We start from the raw sequence: 14547 nt of genomic DNA, 5'->3' as shown, positions 1-14547 counted from the left end.
CCAACAACTGATAATGAAATAATTTTAACATACTAGTGAATAATCAGTGTCAAAGTGTAATACTAAGTTAAGGGAAAACAAACTTTGTCTTTATATAAAAGTGTAATTTCAAATGATCTCACATATCAAAAAGATATTTGCTTAAAATATGCAGGCAGAATTTAGTTATTGTTTTGATATTTTATGTGTTAATCATTAATTATCTTAAGTAACATTTTATTTTATTTGATTTATTTTTAAAAATACATTTATTTCATTATTATTATCATTTTTTTGACCTCACCATGCAGCATGTGGGATCTTAGTTCCCTGACCAGGGATCGAACCCGCACCCCCTGCACTGGAAGGACAGAGTCTTAAACACTGGACCACCAGGGAAGTCTGTTAAGTAACATTTTAAAAGTGAAATAGAAACACCTATGCCTGAACCAATTTTCTTAAAACATAGGTCATTGAAGTAGGAACAATCTTTAGAGAAATTGCATTATTTCTTTCTGAAGATCATAGCTCCTTCTGCATTTCCCATTTAATAGCAGTGTAAAGACCTATTGAAATGATGCTAAAAATGGAGCTTAATCAGCATGGTTGAGCTACAGTGTACAAACATATGGTTTATAGCAATTTTTGTTATTAGTGTCCGGCTGAATTGAAATTAAGTAGGATTTCGTGGTATAAAGTGTTTTACTGGTCATTTATATGTTCTAACTGCAGGAAGGCAACTTGTGGACTTCTTTCTGAAATATTTCAGTACATCTAGTGTGCGGTTCTCAGTTGTCCCCCAATTTTTGGTTTATGACAAGATAGTGATAACAATTTGAGCTACTAAAAGAGCTAAAACATTTAAACAATCCAGCAGTCCCTATACAAAAGTATGATTATTTAAGTGAAAGCATTCATATATCACAAAGAGGGTGTTTTGTAAAATCTTCATCTTTGGAGACAGACCACACCCAGTTCTGCTTTCTTTTTTGTCCTTTTGTACCTGCACACAGCAAAATATTTTTAAACACTCTGGTCTTCTGGCAACAACCTTTTTATTTAAAGAAGATAATGTGTATGCATCTATCCTTTGATTTGTCATTGTTGTTTCGCCTTTATCATTTACAAGAAAAACTACAATTATTAAAAATCTCGGTCAGTGTCCTCTGTGCCTGTCATTGAGCTAAGCATCTTCAAATCTTATTTCATTCTCCCAGCAACTCTATAAAATACATTTATTTTTTGATAAGGAAATTAAGACCCACAAAGACTCAAGATCATACAACTCGTGATTTGCTGGACATGGTTTTAACTTATCCAGCATTCCTAGGAAAAGACCTAAGGAATTGTAGAAATGTCCCTTATTTCATTATGTATATATTAAAGGTTTCCCCCTCAAGTGATTTTAATATATTTTATTTATTTTGTATTACTGTAAAAATGTGGATCTTGGAGTAGGCAGGTAAATGACCCTGTTTTTACAAAGGAATGACTGCATCCTAAGAAAATAAGCAAATTCCCTAAATTCCACAAGGAGCATGTGCTTTCCTGTGGTTAATCAGTCAGCAAATATTTGTGGAGGGTACGGGATAAGCCAGAGGCTGTGAGGGGAGGTGCCCCATGTCACTCCCTAGGGTAGTTGAGGCTGGTGGCTGACTCACACTAGAGGATGCCTGCTTCTCAAACTTGAATAATGTATTCCTCTCTTTTGAAGTATAAAAAAAGTTTGTGACCTCCAGTGCTGTTATTTTTATTGTAGTGTTAATTTATTTTTCTTTTAATTAAAAAAGACTCTTTTTTTTGGCCATGCTGTGAGGCTTGTGGGATTTTAATTTCCCCCGAGCAGGGATTGAACCTGGGCCCTTGGCAGTGAGAGCATGGAGTCCTAACCACTGGACCGCCAGGGAATTCCCTATAGAGTTAATTTAAGTGTAAAAATAAAACTACATAAAATTCCTTAAACTCTTAGACCATTGTTAAAAAGAAAGTTGTACAAATTAAGCATGAACAGAACTACAAAACTAGTATTATTTAAATAAATAACACCAATGTAATAGAATGGATAGGATTGTCTAAAACTAAATCACAGATGTTGGATTTAACAGTAAAAAGATTTAACCTCAGATTTCTATAATACATTTCTGAATTTGACTTCAGTGAAAATAATATAGAGTGTACGTTTCTATAAGCATGTTGTACAACCATTATTAATGCATTTGAGGTTTTGTTTCCTACTTCAGAATAGTTAAAGTGATTAGAGAACTTTGCCAATGCCAATTTTAATGGCATGCCATTTGATAATCATTTAAAGCTCTCTTCATTTACTTGGAGATGAAATTAGTATTGTGGTAAAGATGTGCACCTAATCCAGTAAAAGCTGCAATTGGGAACTGAAAAACATTTTACTCTGGATTTTCTGTTACAGTCACTGGTAATAGTCCAGGTAAGTTGGACTCTACAAAGATAGCACCTGAGCCTGTTGTTATTTGAAGCTTTAATGTGCTACTGAGTGCTGTGCTCAGGTTCTTTTGGTACATCCTACCTTGTATGATGGCCAGATTCTCTGATCAGTCTCTGTCCCATGGCAAAATATTTTGCATCCTATGCATCTGTCTATATTCCATCCCTATTTCAACTGTTATGCACTGAATTATAAACACAAAGGCATATATCAAAATTATATGGTTGTACTCAGTTAAAGGGTAGCCATCTAGATGACCTGGGACATGCTTATATTCTCCTTCTTAGGTTGTTACTGAACTGTAAGCATAGAAGTTTTACAAAATCTTGGAGCAAACTCATGAATCTCTGTGAGTGTACCCCTGGACCCTTCGGGGAAGCACTCGTTTAGGACATAATGTGGCTCTGTGAATGCACATTCCTCCTTGCATTTCATGTCCACCCTGCTGGATGCTAAGAAAGTATTGTTTTTCTAACATTGTGATCAAAAATGTACAGAACTGTGTCAAGAAGAACTGAAGAGGAAATTTTTCTTTCTCGGCTTGAGATGCCACACTCAGGTTGAAAAGGGGACAAGTTTTAATGACATCCATCTGTTGCAGATTAAAGTAAGTGGAGCTCAGCATTTGAATGCCTCGTCCAGAGTCACACTTTATAGGCATAAGTACAATTGGTTTTAGGACTGAGAGTTCTAGGGACCTAAAGCAGCAAAGCAGAAAGAGGTTAGTCTATTTGTCTGAGACTTTTACCCCAAAGGAATTGCTATTGCCTCATTTTCTCTTTCTTGTACTTTTTATGTGTGAAATCTCCTGGTTGAGGCAAGAGACAACAGTCTATTTTGAAAGCATGCTTCTCCCCTACTAATACCTAATTTTAATTTTTAAATTCTTACTTTTGTCATACTCAGAGGGAAACATAGCATGGTAAAAATTGCTGCATCTCTCACCATGAGTCCCTGAATCCTCTTTTATCTCTGTGTTGATTGAAGGTAACCAGACTGACTGCTGTTTATCCTAAGCTCTTGTGTCAAGAGCTTTAATCACAGATTGACCTCTTTGTAGCATAGGGTTTGCATGTGTTTATGTGGAAGTAGGAGAAAAATATATACTTCCATGCTGGTCTATACTTTAAACCTTCAAAGATGTCAATATCTACATATAAATTTTGAAGTCTCATTTGAATTTTGTTCTTGAAACTCATGCTCTGGAACCGTTTTATAATAACACACTTATTTGCATTTGCAAAATGCATTTCTAATACATTTTCTCACTTTGGGAAAACTCAATCCCTTAATGGGGTTCTAGAAGAATCCAACTTATAGCAAAATCTACTGTGACTCAACTGTTGAAGAGGTCCCTGGCAGGATGGCTCAGATGTTACATTTCCACTGTCTCTAGCCCCTCCAAAGCACTGGGAGCATTTTTTGCTAAAATTCCAGGGACTGGCTGTAAGTCTTTGACTTGCCTCTACTTTTTAGGAGTTTGATTCAGAAAAGAGAAAAATAGTTATTAAAACTTGTTGTTACGTAACAGCAAAAGCGATCCTCAATGTCATGCCCAGTCCCTAGAGAAGGTTCTAAGAGGGTCTAATAGAGTCCCCTCCGTGATGCCAGAAGCCCCCTTCAGACCAACAATTGCCTCTGTAAGCTTCCACAGGGTGTCTCCAGGTGTTTCTTCATCCCTAAAGGGTCAGGTGCTCCCTTCTGGCTCTACTTGTTCATGGCATTCTTTTTTTTTTTTTTTTTTTTTTTTTTTACAAGAATGATAGAGCACCCTGATCTTAGTTCATGAGTTTAGTCGTGTTAGACATGTAGAGCGAGACAATCAACTGGCTTTTAAATGCAGTGTGTACTTTACCGTCTCTTTCTTTATTCCCAAGTGAGTATGTTTCTAATTAGTTTGTCTCAAGGCAGCTCTTCATTTTCCTAGGTGCATAGATGGCTGATAAATTTGGGGCTAGGGCTGTCTGCCAAGAATTCCCTCTCCAGCTAAGACACTCTGTTTAGCAAGTGCCATGATTTTCAGAGCGAATATGTAGACCAAGGGCATACTGAGGTTATCACAAATGAAACAAACTTATAGCTCATAGGTTAGGTATTTGTACTAACATCTGCTTTGATACTTTGCAGGGATGCGGTAGAACAGCAGATAAGACTAGCTTTGAGGCTGATAAACATGGGTTAAGTCTTGAATCTTCACTGAAAGATTATGTGACCTTGGAAACTTGCCAAGCCTCTTTCCTCACCTATTAAATGAGCGTAATAATAGTTCCTTTCTCCTAGTATTATTGTAATAATGATAAAATGCATATGACTTCTTAGCTCTGTGCTTGACCCACAGTAAATACTCATAAATGTTACCTATAATTATGAAGCCTCATGTATAAGATGGAAGTATTTTCTAGGCATCCTCTTTAATATAGTACAGAGCATGTGGATTTATTTTAAAAATCTATGGGAAATAACCTTGTCATACTTTCTGTGACCTAATATTACTTAATTTTGTTGTTTTTTAGTCAATGATGTTTCTTGTGGGATACTGACAGAACATGATGCAGAGTATGATGTTTCGCTTTTAAGTACTGTGGCAAGAAACCTGAAGGCGGAAAATCTTCCTGGAATTTAGAATTTGCTGCAAGCCGCAAAATACATTCATAGAATAGGCATTTAAAAATGAGTCATAATTCAGTCCCTGCAGCATTGCAGATATACTTGGGGCACCCTGCCATGGGCACAGCTTTCAGGAAGGATGGAGCGTGAGGCATCGTAGCAGGGCAGGCGGGAGGAGAAACAGTGCGATGTTAGTCATACCAGGACTCTGAGCGTGAATTCCAGATGTGTAGATTTCAGTCATACCTCTCAAATCCTCATAAATTACCTATATTATTTGTAAATTTATACGCCATTGTGGTTTTGGGTTAAATATGAGGTAATTTCGTCCTAGGGTTTTCAGTCTTCCCCTGTGTAAATCATTTTAATGGTATGCAAATAATTCTGTATTTGAGACTCCCAGAGAAAACGCTTACATTTCTATCTCTGTACGTCATCATCAGTCACAATAAATAGGCCTGACAGAGTGTGCCAAGGGCCCTGGCCAAGTCCATTCTTCGAGAGAGGGCAGGGCAGCCTACCGAGGAGAACGATGGATTAAGAGCTGCCCCACCTGAATCTTAATTCCTAGTAGGTCCCTTTTCGTGTTACCATTTTCTCTGTAGTCAGATGTTGTACCACCCAAAGAACTACAAAATGATGCCAGTGTCTTGGAACCTAATGAAGGCTTATCATCATCCTTGTGTTAAGGTTTGAAAATCAGACTTTGTCAGGCAGGGCAATTGTGGCTACATCTCTTGAGAAGCCTGCCCGAGACTTTTTGTGGGAGAAATTCAGCTGTTCTCCCAGAATCAGATTTTGAGAGGAATGGGCGCAAGATGAGGACTTAAAAAGCAATTTGTACCCAGAGTGATCATCTTTACCAAGAGATTTGAGCCTGGTATTATGTCAGCTGGTTTAAATTTAATCTTGTTTTTCCAAAATCACTGGGATCACAAAATTTGCATCGGCCCAGTCCACACTTGCCAACTAGTGCTATCTGCTTTCCTCGAAGCATCCTGGGAGCTTTCTGTTATTCCCTTACAATGAGGACAGACTGTCAGGTGACCCATACTCAGTGCTCTCCCGCAGATGCATCTGAAAACCAAACAGTAAAGGAAGAGAAAGAAGAAACCCAGTACCTTATTTCATTGGTTTTTTAGCTCGACGTTAGGCTCAGTATAGAGTCACTAGCTTCCTGAAGCTAAAATGCATGGATAACAGTGGATTTGGGGGTAGTGTAAATTCATCTTCAAATGTGGCTGAAGATTTGGAGTAAATCGGTAATAATTATTTTTATTGTTCTTTTATACTCTTTAATATAGCAGAGTGTATTGACTTTAATGTCTTTAAACAACTCTCTAGAAGTACTGTGAAGTTGCTGACTTGTACTGTGAATTATTATTCAGTGTTTTAAACTCAGGATTGAAATATTTTGCAACTGAAGCTTTTCTTTGTTTTTTTTTTTAACATCTTTAATGGAGTAGAATTTCTTTACAATGGTGTATTAGTTTCTACTTTATAACAAAGTGAATCAGCTATACGTATACATATATCCCCATATCCCCTCCCTCTTGCGTCTCCCTCCCACTCTCCCTATCCCACCCCTCTAGATGGTCACAAAGCACCGAGCTGATCTCCCTGTGCTATGTGGCTGCTTCCCACTAGCTATCTATTTTACATTTGGTAGTGTATATATGTCCATGCCACTCTCTCACTTCATCCCAGCTTCCCCTTCCCCCTCCCCATGTCCTCAAGTCCATTCTCTACATCTGCGTCTTTATTCCTGTCCTGCCCCTAGGTTCATCAGAACCTTTTTAAAATTTTTGTAGATTTCATATATATGTGTTAGTATATGGTATTTGTTTTTCTCTTTCTGACTTACTTCAGTCTGTATGACAGACTCTAGGTCCATCCACCTCACTCCAAATAACTCAATTTCGTTCCTTTTTATGTCTGAGTAATATTCCATTGTATATATGTGCCACATCTTCTTTATCTTTTCATCTGTCGATGGACACAGTGCAACTGAAGCTTTTCTGATGCATGGTGCAAACATTCTTGTGTTTCTGTCTTTGATATGTTTTCATTTTATCAATACTTCACTAAAGGTCTTTTCTTTTTCTCACAGTCTGACAGCAACGCAAGCTTCCTCCGTGCTGCCAGAGCAGGCAACTTAGACAAAGTAGTGGAATATCTCAAGGGGGGCATAGACATCAATACCTGCAACCAGGTAAGAGCACGGCCGCTGGTTCTGTATTATACATTGAAAACACTCTTATTACCTGCAGATACATTCCAAGAGCCCAGCTTTTTTCATGTGCTTGTTGAATTTACTCAGATAGCAGCAATTTAGAATTATGAAAGTCCCATTTTTCTTCCTTACCAACTTTTGAAGCCTCATATGGTTGTATCTAGAGTTAATAAGGCTGGCAAATTAGATAGATCAAAAATAATTGAACCTCAGTTTTGCCTATGAAATGATCTGGGCTGCCCTGAGCTGGAATGTTGACCAAGAACGATGTTTTACTTCTCATTTATCATCAACTAGTTATCCAGACTGTGGCTTCTTTTCTTGTTTGCTGTATGCCTTTTACTTAGGGGTAACTGATTGTTACAATTTGGGATAGAGAAATAAGAGGATAAAATCAAAATTATCCCTCCCTTTCCCCCTAATTAGTTTTTTATTTTTATTTTTTCAACTTTATGCCTTTATTTATTTTTTATGCTCTATTACACTGACTAGGACAAGAAAGTAATAATACATTCAATCTTACACCACCGAGTTGCAATGTAAATTAAATATGAAATATGAAAGGACTTTCTAAGGTGTACCTATTCTAATTGCAGTTACTGTGTATGTCTACCAAGAATCAGAAAAATTAAAATTGACCCAGTTAGTTTTAAAATATAAATTTGAATGAGAAGAGGTTGCAACTGTTGGCTTAAATGAGGTATTTGGATTATTTATTTATCACATCCATTCGCTAAGGACTTTAGACAATATTATACATTTGGATATTATTTGGTCCCAGTGATGTTGAGATTTTTGTGCTATTTTTAACTAAGATTTTAATGCCATGAATTAAAGTGTCTAGTGGACTACAGTATTCAATACAGTGTGCTAAATGTTGCACATCGGTGTGTGTGTGTGGGGTGTGTGTGTGTGTGTGTGTATGTGTGTGTGTGTGTGTTTGTGTGTGTGTGTGAGACAGAGCTGACTGGGAAGTGAATAATCCTGACTAATTTTAAGTTAATAGGAGATGAATTTTATTGGCGGATTCTAAATCATCTATAGAATGCCTATGATATATATTGATATATATTCTGATCTATATTGAGCCCAGTTACGTTCCATCTATAGTCACCTGAAATTAGTATACCTTTCAAGTACAGCTTTTCAAAAGCAACCTGATATCTTTTCATACTCAAACTTACTCTCCTCTCAAATTCCTACCTGCTGGTTTTCTCACCAATGTTAGTTCCAACAGCTCTCCACCCTTGTCTTCTCCCCTACACCAGTCTAGCACTCCTTTTTCAGTTCATCTTCCACATCCACAAATTTGCACTAACTCACAACATGGTCACTTACCATGGTTGCTATAACAGCCTCCTTAATTAGGTCCTGTCTTCATCTTGTCCACTCTGGTCAATCTCCATACTATGTCTTGGGTCATCTTTCTAAAATAAAAATATGATTATGGCACTCCTTTCACTACCAAACTTTCTATGGCTTCCAATGCTTAGGTTAGTAAGATAGTTGTATAAGAATTACCTGAAGCCTTTTGCAAAGGGTGAAGGATTTTCCTTGCTCCCCTTGAGAGTAACTGACTTAAGAAGCACTGTCATCGATGGCAGTATTTCTTATCCTTTAGAGGAGTAACTCCGGTGGCATCAAAAATATTGCGTGTTGGGCTTCCCTGGTGGTGCAGTGGTTGCGACACAGTGCTGAGGCTGCGACAGTGAGAGGCCGGCGCACCGCGATGAAGAGTGGCCCCCGCTTGCCACAATCAGAGAAAGCCCTCGCACAGAAACGAAGACCCAACACAGCCAAAAATAAAAATAAATAAATTAAAAGAAGGTTCAACATTTTAAAAAAAAAATATTGAGTGCTTGCTGTAGGGAATATCAGTCTGCCGTCACCCTGAGCATCCCTATATATTCTTTTGTGTGTGTCAAGAATGAAAGGCCCTGTATGCTCTTTATCTGGAGCATTTCTCAGGGTAGTGATTGCAGTGAGCAACCTTGAGGGATTAGGTAACTTTTTCCTCTAGATAAGAAGTAGGCTTGTTCTTTCTTATTTTAAAAGCTGTGAATTCCCCAAGGTTAATGTTCTTCTTTAACAACCCACAACATGCCCAGGCATCCATCACTGGTCCTGTATGTCACTCGCATGGGATTGGGAGGGGGGCATAGGGAACTGGTGTAAGCAACATATTGACACTCAGCCGCTCCTTTTGCCATGAACTGTAAAGTCCATTGTCTCTGATCCAGGAGACTCATGTCTTCTACCAGTATCAGGAAATAGTAGCAGTTAAGCTTTTTAGCTTGTAGGTGAGATAAAATCCCAGACCTTACATAGTTCTTGACCCTGACCTATGGAATAAGAGTAAATTCCTTTATCCCAATATATAAGATCTTCATATTTTACATCTCTATTTCTTATCCATCTTATACTTCATTATGAATCTCTTCTTGATGTTTTTAGTGTTCTTTTGAACAAATAATTTGAAGTTTAGATACATTAGTTACTTTAAAAGAGAAAGACAACATCCAAATTCCTATATAGATATAGATAAATGAAATTCTTCCAAAGCTACCTGTGAGATTGAATATGAAATATTTAAAATTTTTAACATGTTAATTTTATTTATTTAGTTACTTAGTTATTTGGCCGCATGGCATGCGGGATCTTAGTTCCCTGACCAGTGATCAAACCTGTGCCCCTGCAGTGGAAGTGCGGAGTCTTAACCACTGGGCCACCCAGGGAAGTCCCTTCACATGTTATTTTAGACTTTTTTCAAGTATATTAAATACATTCCCCCAATTTTAATATCAGTTCATTAACATTCTAAATTTGCAATATGCTGGAAAATAGGCAATGAAACTGTTAGAACTATTAGTTCATTTGGTAAAATCATTGTAAGTGATACCAAAAGACGAACCCAAGGAAAATAAAGTTAACCTCAGTCAAACCAAGTCCACTTCACCCTAAAGTATAAGAAATATCTTAATCTTATAAAAGATCTTGGAGTTTATTTTTAAAGAAAAACAAACTCTCAGCAGTAAATACTCAATTCTTATTCACTTTATTGACCAACCTCACTTCTTGAGTTACTTTGATAAGTTTTTAGCTGCCTAACATATTTTTCGTGTAGTGGCCGACTGTCCACTAGCATGTTACTATAAAGGGGAAGAACATGTATTTTTGTGAGAAGGCAACAAAATGTCATGAAACCACACAGAACTTAGAGCCCAGCAGTTCAAGTTCCATCTCCACTTTTGTTAAGTCATTTCAATTCAGAAAGTGACATTTTTCTAATCTCTAAAACAAGAAAGTAATAATACATTCAATCTTACACCACCGAGTTGCAGTGTAAATTAAATATGAAATATGAAAGGACTTTCTAAGGTGTACCTATTCTAATTGCAGTTACTGTGTATGTCTACCAAGAATCAGAAAAATTAAAATTGACCTCCACACAAAGTATGAGATTGACTCTCTTCAGTCACCTGCATTTACTAGGTAGAAAGTGAATGTTGTCTGGTGTTGGTTCTTTATTATTCCCATTCAAGAATGTATATTAAATAGAGATTAGGGAAATGAAGTGACTCATGTTAACTAGTTAGTTGCTATGTATCAGGCTTTGTGCTGGTGGCTTTATGTGTGATGTTTCATCAATCAGCAGAGACAAATGTTATAAGGTAGGCATTTGCCTGAAACTGAGTCCACAGGTGGTTAAGTGATGTCCCCAGGGTCACACAGATCTGTCTCTCACATACAAGTCTTTTCTACTACAGGACGTCTTCCTGAGATGTTTGAATCTTATTTTTAATCTACCATTGCTAATATAAAAAGGACTTTATTCATCCTCAAATCAACATAATATGTAGTTAAAGGAACTTTTAAGTCAAAGAGCACCACCACCAGGATTACTACTAAAACTCAAATAAAATATAGAGCAGAATATAATTTCCAAACACCTAGGAGGGCAAAAGAGGCAACTCTTCAGCCAAAGTACTGCTATTTCTAAATATGTGAAAGCTCAAAGATAATATGGCATATGAAAGAAGGAAAGAAAAAGTATTCTCTATTTTGCTTGTAAGCCTGAGTTTCTGGGGAGCATTATGTCATGTAACATAGAAAGCAGGATTTTCTGTACCCTGTTGTATTTCTCAATGAAAGGCAATCTGGGCTGTACCAACTTTCCAAAAATACCACATGTATTGGCATGCTAAGATTCCTTAAACTGAAATTTGGATGAAAATCTTTTTCTTTATAAAATTGGTCTCGTAACTACCATGAGAATTTTGAAATTCAGTTGAAAAATACCATTTGGCTTCTAATTGTTTAAATGATGTGGGAAAAATTCATAAATTTGACACAAGACAATATTCTTAAAAAAAAACTTTGTTTTCATATTTTTCGCAAATAGTTACAAATTTGTTAACTTTCATTTTCCGTAAAGGATTAAGCTGGTAATGTATTCATTTATCTTTTAATCTCTTGTACATTCAGAAAGGAGAATAAATCCTAGTGTTTGCTCCCTATTTTTGAAACTCATATATACTTATTTTTTAAATTTATTTAGTAATTGTTCATAAGATTACAATATTATAAACAAGGTTAACAGAGCAAGTATTCAATAAATATTAGCAAATATTTTTATATTGATTCTCAACCTAAGTTTTAGCAAAAGTGGTGCTGGGTCTTATAGGCAGGACAGAACATGAAAGGTATTATCATAGCCTGTGTCACCAATTAGGAAATAACACCTTTAGTAGCAATTTGGTAACAGTTACTGTTTATCTGGGTTTCTTTAAATTAAAATCTTTTTTGGAACTAAAATCTTTTTTATAAATGCCATTTGGGTCCATCTGGTCTGGACCTCTCTTTAAAAATGCCAGAAATGACATTTAAAAATGCCAGAAACAACAAAAATGAATAACTGAGAATTGATTCATAGAATTAATGGAATATGGAATGAACTATATATAGTTTTCTAACAAGTTAAATGAGGTAAAAATATTTGTACAAATAATCTTGTTATATATCTATGAGCTTATTTTGACCCCTCATTTAGAAGAAGCCAAAGGTGTTGCCTCTGTCTAGTTCTGGCTATGTGTGCTCTTGTTTCTGGATTCTGCATTATTCTCTGATTTTTTTCAATACATTAATACCAGTTCTTGCTCTATACTGAGTAGCACTAAGTTGGATTTGAATAATGTATGCTGAATATTTTGAGAACTTAGAATTTTCAGTTTCAATGTTGATAAGTCATCCAATGTAAAGTAATTCCGGTAGAGACTTCCTCAACTACTTGTCCATCGCTCTGAAAAGTTTCACTTCTGTGTGTAACTACACAGGATTATGAAGATCTTCTTTCATTTAAAAATTGCCAAGGGTAGCTTCACTCAGATTTTTTTGTGACTTGTCTTTTTTTATTTTATTTTTTATATTTTTTATTTATTCATTTATTTTTGGCTGCTTTGGGTCTCCGTTACTGCCCGCGAGCTTTCTCTAGTTGTGGTGAGCGGGGGCTACTCTTCATTGCAGTACGCGAACTTCTCATTGCAGTGGCTTCTCTTGTTGTGGAGCTTGGGCTCTAGGCATGCGGCCTTCAGTAGTTGTGGCTCACAGCCTCTAGAGCTCAGGCTCAGTAGTTGTGGTGCATGGGCTTAGTTGCTCCATGGCATGTGAGATCTTCCCAGACCAGGGATTGAACCCATGTCCCCTGCATTGGCAGGCAGATTCTTAAGTGCTGCACCACCAGGGAAATCCCAACTCGTCTTCTTAAGTACTCTGCTAATGTGATTTAGATTGAACAGAACAATTTATATTCTAAGAATTCTCTTGAATGCTCTTTTTCTATGACTAAAAGATGTGGATTTTAAAACATAACTCCCAGGCAGCCACTCAAACCTCCTTAAGTCATCTCAAATTTTATCATCATAGCAGTCTTTCGGCCAGTCTGAACTCAGGCTTACCATTTGTTTATCTGTTTATTCAAGCATGTATTGTGTGTTTACTATGTGGCAGGCACTGTCCTAGGTGCCATGAAGAGAGAGGCAGAACCCTGCCCTCATACAGCTTATAATCTACAACCTGAGAGAGACAGTCTCTAAGGAAAAAACTAAAATATCTGGAAAGAGAGATGGAAGTAAATGACAGGGAGAAAAATATAGTAGGGGGAGAGGAGAGGGAGGGGAAGGGGAGCAGCATGTTACTTGAGGTCGGATGGTCAGAGGAAGACCTGAAGGAATTGAACAAGGAAGCCCTGCACTGTTTGGAGGGAGTATATCTTAGAAGAAGGCTTGACGGGGAGAAAACCCCAAGGAGGGAGCATGCCTGGCGTGTTTGAAGCCAGTGTAGCTGGAGTAAAACGAGGGAGGGGAAGAGAAGTAGGAGGTCGGGGAGAGCCCAAGGCAGCACCAGAGAGCATGTAGGCTATTTTAAGAACTTTGGCTTTAATTCCGAGAGAAGAGAAGTGATTAGCAGAGAAGGGACATAAGCTGACTTAAGTTTGAATAGTCACCCTTAGACTGAAAGGGAGCAAGGGCAGAAGGAGGGAACACTTTTGAAATACTTTACCAAGACAAAGGAGTATTAACACTTTACAAAGGAGTATTACACTTTACAAAGGAGTATTACACTTTTTGTCATACTTTCAGTGAGAGATGAGGTGTTCTAGGTAAGCAGGCAGGAGAGATGGTGGGAAGTGGTTGGATTCTGGATATATTTTGAAGATAGAGCTGATAGGTTTTGTTGATGGATTTCATGTAGTCTAAGAGCAAAAGAGAGGAGTCAGGGATGAAGGCTGGGGTCGCAAAGAGAATAATGAGGGTGGAAGATTCATTACCCGAGAGGAGAGAGAAGGTGTGAACTAATCGTCTAGGAGAGTGGGAGAGCGTGATTAAGTGTAACAGTGAATGATTGCCGAGTGGAAAAGGGAGGAGTCAGAGATGAAGGCTGGGGTCGCAAGACGAATGTGGGCTAACGTTTCATTAACTGAGATGGGAAAGACTGTGGTTTGAGCAGGTTTGAGGGAATAATCAGAAGGTCACTTGAGAACATGTTAAATTTGATTTGTCTAGTTGATATCCAAGATATTGAGCATGTAGTTGGATAGATGCGTCTGGCGTTCAGAGAAGAGAGTTTGGCCAGAGATCTATTATTTGGAGCATTCAGTGTTATAGATGTTATGTAAAACCAGGAAACTGGACAAGGTTGCCAAAACAGTGAGTGAAAAATTTATGAAAAATTGAAGAGGTCCAAGGACTGAGCCTTGGGACCCTCCATC

At 37.4% G+C, this 14547-nt stretch overlaps 1 protein-coding gene across 2 annotated transcripts in view; it reads left to right on the top strand.

Annotated features, from left to right (window-relative positions):
• Positions 1 to 14547, top strand: part of ANK2 (ankyrin 2) — a 680317-nt gene that overhangs the window by 470029 nt on the left and 195741 nt on the right. For both annotated transcript variants that reach the window (XM_079919368.1, XM_079919367.1), the window contains exon 2: positions 7158 to 7259. In XM_079919368.1, coding sequence (XP_079775494.1) covers positions 7158 to 7259 — 102 coding nt within the window. The remainder of the gene's footprint in view (positions 1 to 7157; positions 7260 to 14547) is intronic.

The sequence above is a fragment of the Stenella coeruleoalba genome (assembly GCF_951394435.1).
Source record: "Stenella coeruleoalba genome assembly, chromosome: 4".
NCBI lineage: Eukaryota > Metazoa > Chordata > Mammalia > Artiodactyla > Delphinidae > Stenella > Stenella coeruleoalba.
Note: the sequence above shows the minus strand (reverse complement) of the source record. Positions and strands in the feature narration are given on the sequence as shown.